At 47.1% G+C, this 15271-nt stretch overlaps 1 protein-coding gene across 1 annotated transcript in view; it reads left to right on the top strand.

Annotated features, from left to right (window-relative positions):
- Positions 1 to 3609: 3609 nt before the first annotated feature.
- The window catches only part of NUAK1 (NUAK family kinase 1), a gene marked incomplete at its 5' end in the record, with an annotated part of 49721 nt that continues 38059 nt past the window's right edge, over positions 3610 to 15271 (top strand). The window contains one exon of the mRNA XM_082309588.1: positions 3610 to 3921. Within this exon, the coding sequence (XP_082165714.1) occupies positions 3610 to 3921 (312 nt within the window). The remainder of the gene's footprint in view (positions 3922 to 15271) is intronic.

The following is a 15271-nucleotide window of genomic DNA, read 5'->3' as shown; positions in this document are numbered from 1 at the left end:
TCCTCCGATACCGTTTTGCAAATTAGAGCCTAATCCTATTTCAGAAGTCTGCTGGCTTCAATGGGAGGATAATTCCTTTTTGTGAATAAGGAAAAGCATTTACATAAAATAATACTGTCAGAAATGAAGAATTCCCTAGTGGTGTCTATAAACTCAGAGAGCTGAAATTCTCACTAAATGTTTATTTCAGAAACAATGAAACACTGCATGTTTTACACGGACATGAACAGCCAGAATGATGCAAATTGCCTACAAAAGTATCATTATTTAAGATTTTCTATGTCCATTCTAACATTGTCTCGCCTTCCCTCTGTGATTTTTACTTCTTGGTATTCTTATACCTGTTGTGAAGGACACTGGTTTACTATTTGCTGTAATGATTTTATTCCTGTAGTGACAAGTATAATACTGATTGCAAAGCTGACAATATGCTAAAAATGAAAAGGAAATATCTCCATTATGTCGGTGATACACTCAATCATGTGTACTTCTATATCATTATTTTCAACTCCCGTTGCTATTTTATACAAGCACAGAAAGTTTCTTGTGTCCAGTTTTAATTCATGTATTTAATTTGCTGAATGCTCTCTGGCTTCACATTTAAGAGCATGGAAATTGAAAAGGAAAAGTGGTATTTCTAATGCTGCATAGTACCTGCGCTTTTTCCATTACAAAATTCATTTTTCATTTTGGAGCTTCTGGTATTTTATTATGCCTTATATCTCTCCAATCACAATACATAGCAATGATTCATGACATATTTCCTTATGGAACTGGTGATGTATGCTTCCAAGCAGCTAGAAGAGAATACTCTTGGGAATATTAACAACGCTCATGAGTATAACATAATGAAACCTATTTTCATCACTGGCATTCATGCTTTTCGGCTGTTCAGGAGGTGTAAAGGACCTGGATATAGGCTATACTGAGTTCCAGCCTGAAGGGAGCCTCCAGACAACTGTAGCTGGACACTCTTCGCTGCTGCCTCTGGGGGGACCGAGCCATTTCTGAGCTGCTCGCGCAGTCCAGCGCGCAGTCAGCTGGCACAGATCTGAGCAGGACCCGGGCTGCTCTCATCTTTGGTGGAAATAGGGCTTGCAGCGGACATGCAAAACCACCAGGCAGTTGTTACTGTCATCTTGACAGACTGCCGCACCCTTGGCACTCAGCAAGATCGAGACTCTGATTTAATCTATTTAAGTGAAGTTGCACTGAGGTGAACACACGCCAGGACAGTTTTTCACCGCTCCCGGCAGTCAAGGGCACCTCTCCTGTTCTCTGTGTTGCCAGCCCCTCTCCAAGCTCCCTCCTGCCTCTCGCTGCTGCTGCATCCCCATCCTGTTCCCACGCCAATCCCTACTTGCAGCAGGTCTCTGCTCCACGTGGATGTTTCTTGGAGTATCCCCCAAGTCTGAGAAGAGCTACGTAAGTAGGTTTCAAACTGGGGGCACAGAAGGCAGCCAATGCAGTAGCAGATCTCCCTCTCCTGTACATTCAGGTAGCCCAGGCACCACTCTATTCTGTGCCAGCTGGCAGGAATGCAATAGCGCTTCAGAGCATTAAAATAAAACCAAAACCCCATGAAAGCTACTGATGTAGTCTTATTTCTTACAAAGAGAAAGCCACAGCATTTTTGTCCTTCCAACAATTAAAATAAAGGATGGGGCTACAGGAGGACATGGCACTCTTTTTTTTTTTTATAGTAACAGAGTGAGGCTTCCCTTACCCTTTCTGCTTTGGAATAGCCAGTTTGCGGTGCACTCTGGAAAAAGATGTTAAATTTTATGCGCCAGGGCTTAAGCCAGTATCTGGCTCCCAAAGATCAAGCACCTAACGTGGGAGGAATTACCTCCCTCTGGCCACTGCAAGATTCTTTCTGTCTTCTTCAACACGTGCGGCGTGGTGCTGGCTCCTGCCAGGAACAGGGTACTGCACTAGACAGACTTGCCTTGAGCCAGTCAGGCACTTCTGCTGATCCTAAAATGAAGGTGCAGAGGTGGTAATTACAGGGGAACTTTCTTTTTTCCAAGTTTCTCAAGTCCGAGGGGCTAAAGCTGCAACCTCACAGCAGTGTGTTCGCTATCTCAGGAAGAAACCTTGAGGAAGTCCAGCCTTACACACCGTCCCGGCAAGCTAGAAGAACCGAACGAGAGTCCTCACCGAAGCCGGTGCCCGGATATCACCCATCACCTTGACACTCCTGAGTTAGCTGTCTCTGACAAACCTGAGCTTTCGCAGGAGGCAGTCATTCAAATCGGCTGAGCACATGGACCAACCTCCGCGTTAACACTCCCCCAGCGAGCCGGAGGGATGGGGTTACTGACTCCCTAAACTCTGTGCCTTGACATCACTGTGGCCACCAAGCTGAAGCCTGGATTTCAAAAATTCTGTGCGTTATCCTTGCAGAGCAGACAATCCCAGCTGTAACCCACACCTTAAGGACAGTCAGTGGGGAGAAGACACCGAGCCAGGACTCTCACATGAAGGCCTTTGGGTCGCTTCAGCAAATTGGCCATACTGGACCAGGCTGAAGTGATTTCACCCCACACAAATTTCCCACTTCTGCTGCAACAGAGACCATCCGCTTCCTCTGGCCCTGGGCTTGGGGATGGCTTCTTTTCCAAAAGAAACATCTGATTCATCTTAACCCTGGCAACAATTTATATGTCTGCATTGGTCTAAGTTTTCAAGATGTTTTTGTGAAAGAAACAACCACCTTACTTTAAAATGAAGAGTAAAACTGATGGATTAATTTGCATTTCAAAGTTCCGGAAAGCAGAGGTGAGGGCTCTGTCAGCTCTAGATCTTGGCGCCGATTTGCACGAACGTCAACCCCGGCAGGACTTGGGCCCAGGAAGGTTTCCTACAGGCAAAAACCTTCTGGAGCCGGCAAACAGCGCCTGCCCATGCCAAGGACGGGCAGGGGCTGGGCGCGCCCATGTTTTTCTGCCAGTTCCAGTGAGATGGAAACCCTACAGGAAACCCTCGCCCGCTTGGTCAGTGGGGAAAATTAAGCGTTTTCGGGAAAAACTTTCCAGACCTGGACTTGGTGCGGGCTCACTCGGGCCCCCCGCGCTTACACCCGGGCTCTGCAGGTGCACTCGCCAGGGGCGCGGGGCCGGCGCCTGCCCTCGGCCTCGCCCCAGCCGGGCCGCGCAGAGGCCGGGGGGCTCAGCCCCGGGGCAGGGGACGGGCCGCCCTCCCCGCCGCGCCGGGGGCCAGCCCCGCTGAGGCCCCTTCTTCCAGCGGCCCGGGAGAGCGGCGGCGGAGCGCCGTCTCCTCCGCGCACAAAGGAGGGCCCGGCCCAGCCCGGCCGCCCGCGGGGCCGCGCTCCCCGCCGCCAGCGCCGGCCCCGCCGAGGCCGCCCCCGCCCGGCCCGGCCCGGCCCGGCCGGGGAGAGGCGGGGCGGGGCGGGGCGGAGCGGCCGCGGGGGCCGCCTCACGCCTGTGCGGCCGCCGGGGAAGGGGAGGGGAGCGCGGGGCGCCGCCGCCCCCCGCCCCGCTCCGCCCCGCCGCGCCCCATGGTGCCGGCGCGGGCGCGGGGCCGAGGCAGAGGCTGCGAGGCCGGCGGGGCGCTCACACGCCGCGCCCGCCGCCGCCGCCGCCGGGCATGGAGGGCGCCGAGGCGGCCGCCCGCGGCAGCAGCAGCCGCAGCAGCAGCAGCCCCCTGCAGCCCCGCTGCTCCTCCTGCGGCTCCGGGCCGGCCGGCGGCGGCGAGGCAGCGGCGGCGGCAGCAGCGGCCATGGAGGAGCCGCTCGGGGAGGCTCCGTCCCCGGAGGTAACGGCGGCGAGGAAGCAGCAGGGGGTGAAGCGGCATCACCACAAGCACAACCTGAAGCACCGCTACGAGCTGCAGGAGACCTTGGGCAAAGGCACCTATGGCAAAGTCAAGCGGGCCATCGAGAGGTTTTCTGGCAGAGTGGTAAGGCAGGCGGAGGGGCTTCCCTTTGCCTTTCTGTTTTACTTGTATGTATAGATCTTATTTTGTATCCGGCACCGGCTTCGGGACGGAGCCGGCTGGGCGCATCCCCTCGGGGCGACCCCTCCGTGCGGGGGGCTGGCGCGGCGGCAGCCGGCGGGGCCGGGTCAGCACCCCCCCCCCGCCGGCGGCCGCTTCGCTCCGGGGCTTTGTCTGGAGCGCGAATCCTGTAGAGAAACTTTTTTTTTTTGGGGGTGTGGTGGTGGTGGTATTGTGGTAACACATCGGTACATTTTAAAAGGATGTGCTATTATTGGAAAAATAGGGTGGCTTATTGTTTTTGTTTTGTTTTTACATGCGGGTCCACTGTGAACAGTTTTTCTTTCCCCACTGGAAATTCACGGTTTAGCAAAACCTGTCACGTCCCCCGGCTAACCAGAGCCGCTCACAGAGTACTGTCAGAATGGCAAACGCTGGTTCTCCGGTTAAAAATGCCGTGATTCAGTCATACTTTTGTGACCTGAACTTTGCTGACACCTAAAAAAATTGCAGGGACTGCAACCCAGCCCCTTTGGTTTTTACAATCCGTTTCACCGCTCAGCGGTGCCGGCTGCCTGGAGACTTCAAGCAGCCCGGAGGTTGTCCAGCAGTAACTCGGCTTCAGCATTTCCTCATTGGTACAGTGCTCCAGCAGGGTGCAGAAATGCAATTGAAGAAATGTACGCATTAGTCAGAGTTATTGTCATTTTTCCTTCCCTGAAATATGTAAGTATTCACAGAGGGCAAGCGAATGAGAGGCAGGCGTTGCATTAAAGGCTGCCCAGAGAACTAGATGCTTTCTAAAGAGGTCTTAGCACTGCTTTTCATGTGAAGTAGACTAATTGAGTTTTCCCTAGACTTCATCTAAAAGCAAAACATTTCCCTAGTGACATTACAGGTTCTGTCTCATTTATCTTTCCCTTTGGGCTGCCTGGAAGCTCAACACGCACCCAGAGGCAGAAGCAACTGTAAAACAGAAAATGAAATTGCAGATGCCATGGCTTTAATAAGGGATACTTACTTTGCAACTAAATATCTTTGCGTCGACAGTGAAAATGAGAGTTTCAGCCAAGTTGTAGAGTCATATCATGTATGCTTTCAGTTTATTAGCTCATTTGGAGGCAGGCTAAAGAGAAACCAGAAATGGACATCTCTGCACATGCTCACTCCCAGTCCATGATTTTTAAAGTTTGCTGGCTTGGCTGTTTTACAATTTCAGGCTAACAAAAGCTCCAGGGCTATGTTATATACTAACTATTATTTTGTAAGTAGATTATTTTTTAGTTGCATTACAAAATGTAGTAAATAAGCCAATACATTGAAAACACCTTTTTTAAAAGACTTGATAAATTAAAAAAAAAAAAGGTGACTGTGTTGTAAATGAGATGTGGTTTTGGGAAGGGCCCTCTCAGAGGAAAGGATGCAGCGTAGATGTGTACCTCCTCTAAGTTAACAACACACCTGGTCTTTCCGTACTTTGCTAACTGTCAAGCACTTCAGCTACACAGATGAGGATACTTGGATGATACGGTCTGAACTGAATTTATACGGCTAATGCCATCTTGAAATGGAGAAGGTTGAAATCAGAATACCCATGCAATCTTAAATGCAGTAAAAATGTTACACTTGCTCTATCGGCTGGTATGCAGAAGCTAAACAAATCCTTACTGGGGTGTGAGTTTTATACTGTAGTAATACAAGCCTTGGCGTGTGGCACTTCATAATTATTAACTAGTCTGCAGGAGAGTTCTGGTGTAAGGTGTCTGTTTGAACTTTAACATATGTGAGCATATGTAAAATATCCGTATTTTGTCTGCTTGCAGAATAAAAGCTAGTTGTTAGGAATCCAGCCAGACCTAAGTGAATGGAAAACGCTTCTTGTTTTCTGACAGTTCCCTTGGCTGGCTGTTGCAGCGAAGGCTGATTGCTTTCCGTGGCTGAGACGAGAGCACCGACAGGATGACTGATCAGAGAGGGGCAGAGTTTTCCTTCAGTTTTTTTCCACCCCCTTTCTTTTCCCTTTCCTCTCCTCAGTTCTTATTAGTGGGCAGTGTTTGCAGCGTTCATGAGCAGGTCGGACTGGATGCTGCCCTGTGTCCAGCAGGGGATGCACGGAGCGAGCGATGTGGCCGGCACCGTCCCTTGCACCACTTCCAATGCAAATCATCTCGCAAGCGGCAGCTAGGTAGCGAGAGTCCCAAGGTCGCTCTAGTCCAGTCTGTTTCCTTCCTATTCTGCTACTGGTTTAGGTAATCATCTTTTTCTTTACTCAGTGGTAAGCAGGTATTTGAAGCTGCATGGTAACAGATTGCAAAGCTGGACCTTGGCAGCGGCATTGTGTTCCCAGTCATCGGCCTTGTCCAAGCGATTCTCCTCTTTGGCCTTTCTGCTTCTCTTGTCCATTAACAATCTCTTTAGCTGTACGGCACTTCATGAAGATACTTGCATGATTAGCCACGCTTTTCATATGAAGCATGAAATCTGGATTTGTCATCGTCTGAATAAATAGAGAGCTCAGGAATGAAATAGAAATTGGCATATTTGAGTTAATGAAGTAAAACCAAGGTGAGAAGACACTTCAATCCAAGCTACAGATGTGCTTTAGTCCTACGCTATTGGAAATCAATAGCAGGATTTCTGTTGACTTGAATGAAAGTAGTATTTGCCACTTATTAACAGGTTGCAGGTTTATTCACGTTGTTGTAGTTTCTTTGTCTTTCCTCTTAACTCAGTGGAACATGATTGTAAAGCTTCCAGCCATAAAGCTCCAGGGTAGATTGTATGATACATTTAGTTTGTTATTGGAAACAACTTACGTGAATTTGTGTATTAGTTACCACAGTGACTACAGACAGTATTGCGTCCTGCACGAAAATATTAATAAGTTAAAATATTGCCCCCTACATGACATATGAGGTGCTTAACTTTGCCAGCAAGATTTCCTTCATTAGTACTGGCGCAGTATACACTGTGTAACTTATGATATTTTAAATTAAGGCACCTGTTAGTAAGTGTAAGGATGAAGAGATGATATCGCAAGCCTGTGAAGTGACACTCATGTTGACGTTTCTGTGGGTGTTTTCTCCACTTGTCATCTTGCACATGTTAAACCAAAGAACCGAGCTTTTGTTCTGTTACATATTCAGTGTTTGTTAGCCAAGAAATCCACAGTTACACTTATGTCAGCCTTAGATAAGCTATGTATTGACTACCTCTGGCCAATCCCATGCATGGTGCATGAAGACAGTAGATGCTGCTGGGTTCTTCTTTGAGTAAATGACTCCACTGGAGTAAATACTCCTTACAACGCAACTTTAAATTACAGATAGGTGTTTTCAGTCTCGTTATCTGTCTTTTCCTGACATTACACAGAAAGTAATGCCTGGATACAAAAATGCATTAATATTAGTTAAATTAATGTTAGTAAAGGAGCATGTAGCTCTCTAAAACATGGAAGACACCAGGTAAACCCTGCTAGCAGCCTGGAACGCTCCCAGCAGAGTTTAACCCCGGGGTTCGATACCCCGGCCGGTTTACAGCTCCCTGCGGGTGCCCTCCTGCGAGGTGCTCTGCTGGGAGTCATTTGTTCTCCCTGCCACCGCTGGACCTGGAGCTTGCTAACGTTGCTGGTGGTTTGTTATAGCCTCTTGTGAAGCATCCTGTGTTATCTGCGCTTCCTTTCAGTTACCATCTCCCCTCGGGAGAGCTTTTGCCCTTTGCAAAAGCCAGGAGCTTTCCTCCCTTTCTCTCCTTGGGCTGCACTTGGGAGGCGATGGGGAGTAGCCGCAGGGGCCTCCCCTTTGCCTTCACCTCCCTCTCTCCGCCTGAGAGCCAGGACATCTTTTCTTCTTCCTCACCAGCAGGTGGAGGAAGCACTATTCTCCTCCAGCCGTTCTTCCAGAAAGTTAATTATTTTGGGAATTGATGACAAGCTGCAGCCCAGCATGAAAAACAGGCATGTGGTGCATGTTTGTGCACACGTGTTATGTGTGGTGGTGTGTGTTATTTATCTCTTTTTGCATAGAAGTGCAGGTAAAAGGATGTTGCTGAATGAAATTGGTTTCAGAATTAAAATCTTGTGAAAAAAATCCCAAAGTTTAGAGCAAGAGAAATATTTTTAGTTGCAACTCCAGTGAAAATCTTTGCTTTGAAACAGCTCTGCTTCATGATGCTTTTGGAGACTCACACAGGGTTTTTGAAACCCTGAAACAGCAACAGATTACATGAAAGGAGGACCTCTGCTTTGCTGATTGTATTTCTCCCTATCATGACAAAACCAAAACATGAATACCAACAATGACAGCTCTGTCATGGCAGTAATTGAGGCCTCATTGGCCACACAACCATTTGTTTGTGGTGTGGTTTTTAAAGGTTCCACATAACAAGATAAAAGCGTGCTTATGGGTCACTGAGGACAGTGAAAGCCAGGTGGGACGTTCGTCCCAATTCTCTTGTCTGCTTTGTGGATATCGTAGAAAATGTCGGTATTCCTCTCTTCCCTCTTGTGCACGTGAATTCTCTTATCATCTTTAATGACATTTCCATATATATTTCTATTTTTTTCCTGAGAACTTCTGCTTCAGTTAGCACCTGGGTCATCACTTCATATTGATTTTTATCTTGATTGCTCAGTGTGCCATCTTCTGCAGGATAATGTCCAAATCTGACACAGAACTGTTTATTTTTTTTGAGGTTCTTTGTTGTTCTTATTAAGATATCTTCCTTTATTGCAGACACCAGTGGAAGTATCTACACAGCGCTGCTGTGATGTGAAGTGCCCGTACAGTACTTCGCACAGCAGGATCCTGATTCGTGAATGTGGCTTCCACAGCTACGATAATACACTTTAATAGTAACAACGGCTTGTATCACTGCTCCATTTTACACATGAGAAAGAAAAACTTGCCGATTAAAGCCAAAATCATCAGAAGTATCAGCTAGTTTTGAGTGCACAACCTAATACCTGATTTTTCCAGACACGCAGAGTACGTAACATCGGAGTCCTATGGATGAGAGCTGCCTCCTGCAGAGCTCAGTCTCTCCTGCCTCCTGGGCTCTCTCTTTACCCTGGGCTTTTGTCCCTGTGTGACGTTCAGCTTTGGTCTCCATTCCTGGCCCTTTTGTACTCCACTTGCGCTGCTGCCTCTCGCTTTGTTCTGCGTGCCAGCGCTGTGACCCGCGCAGAGAGCGCTGCCTTGCTCCCTGCTTCTGAGCTGGCAGCTGCCAGCAGAATTTGTGCAGCCTACGCCTCTCCTGCCATGTAACACTTACGTGGGGCCAGAGGTTCCTCAGTGGAAGAGGGATTCTTGCAAAATGTATTGCCAAAACCTTATTTATTTATCTATCTATCTATCTATTTATTTATTTATTTATACGTGCAAACTGAGTTCTTTTAGGGACTCATAATGTGACTAAATCTGGACAATGTTTTCATGGTGCTGAAGGCATGTTAGTGAAACTCCGGTCCTCCTCTGTAAAAATTGTACCAAAGCATGCATGGAAATTCTAGATCTGGAATGAACAGAAGTTGGAAAGAGTATATGGGCTTGAAAATAGTTTTGCTGTTAATTTGTTATTTGTTCTACCCTTAATTATTAGATGTGTTCTGAGACTCTGGTTTAAAAAAGAGGAAAAAAAAAAAAGGAAAAAAAAACCCCACCAGATTTAATCTAATGTAATTCACATTTGTGAATATTGTGGGCTTATTACAATAGGAGTTACTACCTGATTGTATAAAATTGCTACAGTCTTCACATAAACACTTGTATAACTGAAATGCCAAAGAAGACCTGAACATCAAAGGCTGCAGACAGTAGTAACTGATTACAGCATGCAGGTCACTAGGGGAAAAGGCACTAGTACAAAATACTTGTTTTCTGCACTGAGAATTCTTTTTGGAGAAGCAGATTTGTTCAGGGGAGTATGGTTCAGTGGTATGAAAGTCTGAATTAATGACTAGCCAGTAAGGGGTCATCTGAATACGTTAGCTTGTCCGATCTTTGACCAAATTAAAGAACAGCATGTTCTTTCTGAGCTTTGAGTGGACATCAAGTGATGTTCCTCCAGTGATGTTGGACTCTTACAGGTGAAGAAATTAAAAGTTTCCAAGAGACTGTTGCTTCTTTCCCCTCCCCTCCTCCCCCGCCATTGGATTGAATAATTTTGGGCAGGTCAATTAACTTCCCTGTGTCTCAGTGTATCCCTTTCTGAAGGGATACTACTTAATATAGGGAAGTTAGACTAATTAACAGGGCACATTTTGGCCTGATACATACCTAGTGGGAACCCTCTAAATGTGAAATTCACAACAGAATTTGAGCCAATGTTTATAACGCAGCCTTCAGCTAAAAACCCTATAAAATCCCTAAGCGTTATTACAAATGGTTTCACAGCACCATATGCTAGAGAACAAAACAGAATGGAGCTTGCTTGTACAAAGTCCTTCATTAGATATGGCTAAAATATACTGCATTTTTTGGTGGCATGTGTTCTAAAAATTACTATTATTTTTTAAGAACCGCAATGTGGATTTGCCATGTGGAGACAATTATTGTATATATTGTAGTTTGGGGTCATACATGTTGAATAAAACCGTGTGGAATGTGCAGTTCTTGTCAGCAATTGTTTATTCTTTACAGAACTGTAATCGTAGTTAGTCTGTGTTTTGTCTGGTAAATAAATAACTAGAGAGTCATTGCTGGAGTGAGGAACTGGGAGGAGGCACGTGGTGGTCACGACAGTGCCAAGGAAGAATGCCGAATGTGGGCGGAAAACCAGTTCCAGGTATATCAGCCTTGAACACCGGCAGCTCAATGTGTGTACAGCCATGGTAATCCAAATGTAGAGCATATGGGATGTGTTTCCAAAGCCCACATACCAGGAATTTGGAAATTGGCTGCTGACCTTTGCTTTGATGTGGGCATCTCCCTGGCCCGGGTCTCCTCCTCCTGTACCATGCTTACGTACCCTCTATCTACACAAACCAGGATGCTGACGCCAAAGCATCTCCTTTTACTGTGCCACCATGCTCCTCTCAGCAGGACTCTGTTGTTCTCCTCATTGCCATCTTGTATGCTCTTCCTGTGTAAAGCTGGACCAAACCATATGTTTTCTGCCGCAGCCCTGGACGATGCTCCGAAGCCAGAAGCACAGGTTTGCCTCTGGGCTGGGGTGGGATAGGAGCTTGCAGCATGGATGGCAAGAAGCGGGGGTGGCAGCTGCCAACTCCTCCTCTGCGCAGAGTCGCCAGAGCCTCAGCAGCTCCTGACCTGGGCAGGGGTGGAGGCTGCTGCCAGTGCCCAGCTCTGGCGTACAATTTTGGTTGTTTGCATGCCACCAGTGATAGGCGTGTTGGTGTGGGAATCTCTGACCTACAGAGAGCATTGATCTTGTCTCTTCTTGCCTCCTATGTAAGTCAGGATTTGTCCCTAAATTGCCCAGGTGTGCACCGGGCACTTTATAGAAAAAAGCTCTTGTCATTAGCCCTGATGGGTCGATGTACTTTGGGTAGTTGGCATGTCAGAGGAAATGTCACAGATGAAAAGGTCTCTGACTAAATATGCAAATGGTATTTGTCAGCATTTCCCTCAAATATCTTTCAGCAGATGTGGGTACCATGTGTGCCCATTTAATAAACCAAACTCAAAATAATTTCCACTTTGCCAGATATATGGGGAATAGCTGGGGGGGGCGGGGAGCGAACTACAAAGCAAGGTAAAAACTGCATATGTGTGTTGTTACATTTGATGACCAATTCATTAAAGCCATAAGTGTATCCAGGCTTTCAATAGTGTTCTCCTGCTGTTGCTTCCTGTACTCCCTGGCTACAAAATCAGTCTCTATGGCTCTCATTTGTCTTACCCACATGAAAGACTTTGAGCATCTGCAAGTTATGATTTGAGAAGTATCTGCTTTTAAACAGAATATATTTATCACCATGTCTTCACAGGCAACATAGTGCGTTGTATAAATTAGGGGATCCTAGACCTTTGAACACTAGGGGGCTGGGTGAGATACTCTGTGCACGTATGGTGTCTGGCCATACCCATCAAACATCCTGGACCCACACCAAAAATGCCAGATGTTCAATAGATGTGGAGGCCCTCCGGTAACCTTTGCTGCCTGTTGCAAAAGGGGGAGGGTGGAGGGGGTGAGACTGTAGCTGTCCCTTGTTCTTGCGCCGTTTTAGTACTCTCATTTGAGCTCAGTATTTTTTATATTTTGAACTAAAGACCATGGACCAACCCTCAATTCAGTCTGTTAAACTACTGCATAGTATAAATGCTTAGTGTCCCCTAACTCTCCAAAGACGGATGGGATTTGCTTCTAGCTCTGGTGGTTTATGAGATATCAGTCCTCATAGCTGCCACTGGCCCACAACGGGATGCAAGTCCTGCGTCTTACTCAAGTGTGAACGTTTTCAGGCTCTGTTTTTACCAACGGAGGAAAATAATAAAATACTTTAATGGCTGGTTTCTTCCATTTAAAAACAAACAAACAAACAAACAAACAAACCCCAACAACACAGAAAACAAAACAAAACAAAAACAGCCACACAGCAGCTATGGGAAAAGGGGTTGGCATGGCTGGCACATTCGAAACCATCCCGGCCAGTTGGAGGCGAATGCAAAATCACAAAATAAATGCGGGTCTTGTGGTTTATAAGTATTAAGAAGATAGCTGAAGTCACTTAGGTTAATATGCGACCAACGTAACTGTTAATTTCTGGGTGCCTCCTCAGGCTCCCCCTCTCCCTGCCAGTGTTTCTCGCCTCACCTCAGCCACACCTCCGGCATGGCGCCCAAGGCCCTTTGCCGTTGGGTCCCCTGGGACACCAGCCTGGTGAAGGGGAGGGTCTGCCGTGCCTTGCATGGGGCTGGCTGCCTCCGTGACGAAGCATCGGTGCTTGGCGGGCTGCTCTATCCCTGTTGCCTCGCCTTGCCGGGGGACGTTGGCCTGTGGTAATCCCAGAGCCCCTTGGCTACCCTGGCCCGGCGGCCGGCATGTTGGACAACTTAAGCAGAGAGGCTGGAGGAGCCGAGTGTCTTTGTTCTGAGGTCTGGCAGCTTGAGGGACTAGCAATTATCCTAATGTCTCGCTGTGCCGAGGAGCTGAGTCAGCGTATTTGGGCTTGAGCGCTACTGCCTTGGAATAAAGACACTAGTTAAGGGGTATTAGGCTTAAAAAAAAAAAAAAAAAAGAAATTCATTGTTCCTGTGAAAAGATACCAAAGATACCATGCCAAGTTTGGAGACTAAATTTAGCCATTCATGGGTAGATCAGAAAGATTCGGGTCCTCCTGTCGACGGAGATCTCAAAGCCTCCATATCATGTTTCCCATACACAAAAAGGCATTTCATCTCTGCTACAATTTCTAATTTCCATGAAACGCCTGATGGTGAATGATATCTCCCTTTATTTGAGGTACAAGTGTTATTTTAAAAGTGAGTGTGAATATTTTTTTGATCACAAAAGGTAGCAATGAGGGTTGGATAAAAATACCTGTTTGAGCCATGTGGTAGTGAAACAAATGTTCCTTTTTGTTAAATGGTGTTTTGTTGTGGCTTTTTGTCATTGATGCAAAAAGATTAAGTCTTTTGCACACAAGTTTGACAGGGGAAGATGGCAAAGCATGTTAAAAAAAACAGCTCCTGAGGCACGTGTTTGGAGCTGTTATTTATTTGTGTATTTTTGCCATCGCACTCTGCACAAATCAAATCTCGTAGCTTCCCCATCGGAGTTGGGCTCAGGAAGGAGGAGCGAAGGCCAGCCATCCCTCAGGTGGCCAGGGATGCCGGGGGACGCCTGGCGCAGCGCCGTGCTTGGCAGCAGTTTCGGCAGGGCTGTGCTGCGGGTCGTTGTTTTGGCATGGAGGAAAAAAAAGCCATTGGGAGGAGAAGAGGGGAGAGCGCGACCTTCCCGGCTGGTGCATGCTCTAACGCTACGTGGCCTGGAGCATGAGATAGGTGTGCTCCAGCGCAGGATGAAAATGCCTGTAAAATACCTGCTGGAAGCAATACAGGCTTAGCTGACCTGTGTAGGGATGCAACTGAGAGGCATCCACATTGCCCTCTCAGGAAGACACATTTTTAACCAGGCCCATACATGAGGCATAGCATCCTTCACGTTCCTTTCCTTATCACGTTTTTTTCTCTTTGGGGTGCTGAAATGAGGTGAAATAATGAAATAGTGATCTGTGGGTTTAAGCTCCATCTCCCATAGGAGCTGGCTGTCACAGCTGTGCTCTGGGAGCCCAGGGTGTGAGTGGTTTCCCTGAGGTTGATCGGGAAAGTCTGTGGCGGAGCCGCGGGGAGAGCTGAGGTCGACCACAGCTCCAGCGCTGCGCTGAGCCGAGATGTTCCTTGTATGGCTGTAACCATCTCAGGAAGGTCGCTCATAAAGTGAATGTCTTCTTCATGGCTGTAGTCACACTTTGAAGGGATGGTGCCCATGTTTCAAAAGCTTGCCAGCTGTTGTGTCTCGGAGCCTGGTAGCTACTGCGTACCACTGTTGATCACCAATTGGTACCACTTGGTCACCGTTGTGTCCTCACAGCCTGGGAGGAACGAGGGCCTTCAGCTAGACTGTGCAGTGCATTTACATCCAGGCCAGGGACTAGCTGTCTTTTTCAACAACAGGGTTTTTTTCTGCGTACAGTTTCAGAGTTTTCTACCTGCCTCTCTGTTTTGGTAAAACAAATGTATTCTCCCATCCTCTCTGGCGTCTCATGATGAAAACGTGGTCTAACAGGACCTGTGAAATGCCTCTTTGTGGGTTGCACATTGCTCGTGAGGAATTCATCGGGGAGAGGGATTTCATGCTGTACTTTAACCTTGTTCCAGCCTTTCTTGGATGAAAGGAAAACTCTGCAGCCGTGAATGTAACTGGTTATCGTTATTGGATGTCATTACTCACTCCGAGCGTAAAACAAAAAAAATCGCATCCCCTGTGATGTCCGTGGGTAAAATGCTGCTCTCAGTTACATTAACACTGTTGTAAACCGAAGAGTAGAGTTCGGCCCTTTGTTTCAATTGAAATATTTGTTTAACACAGGCAAGGACTAAACAATACACTTGAAAGCCATTTGTGTTATTGTCTGTAGAGCAGAGCTTGTATTTTATGAACTGGCTGATCATAAAGACAGCATAAATCATGTAAAGCATTCTCATTTACTTTTTCTTTCTTTTTTTCTGTTTGCAGATGGGGCTTGTAGAGTAGAGTTGCAGTCAAATGTCTGCTCCAGGATATTTTAGTTGAACTGTGTGAGTCCATTAAACAAATGTAATGGCTTTTTGGAAAGAAGCGCTGCGTGTCT

This window comes from Platalea leucorodia, assembly GCF_965183815.1.
Source record: "Platalea leucorodia genome assembly, chromosome: 4".
In the NCBI taxonomy this organism is placed as follows: domain Eukaryota; kingdom Metazoa; phylum Chordata; class Aves; order Pelecaniformes; family Threskiornithidae; genus Platalea; species Platalea leucorodia.
Note: the sequence above shows the minus strand (reverse complement) of the source record. Positions and strands in the feature narration are given on the sequence as shown.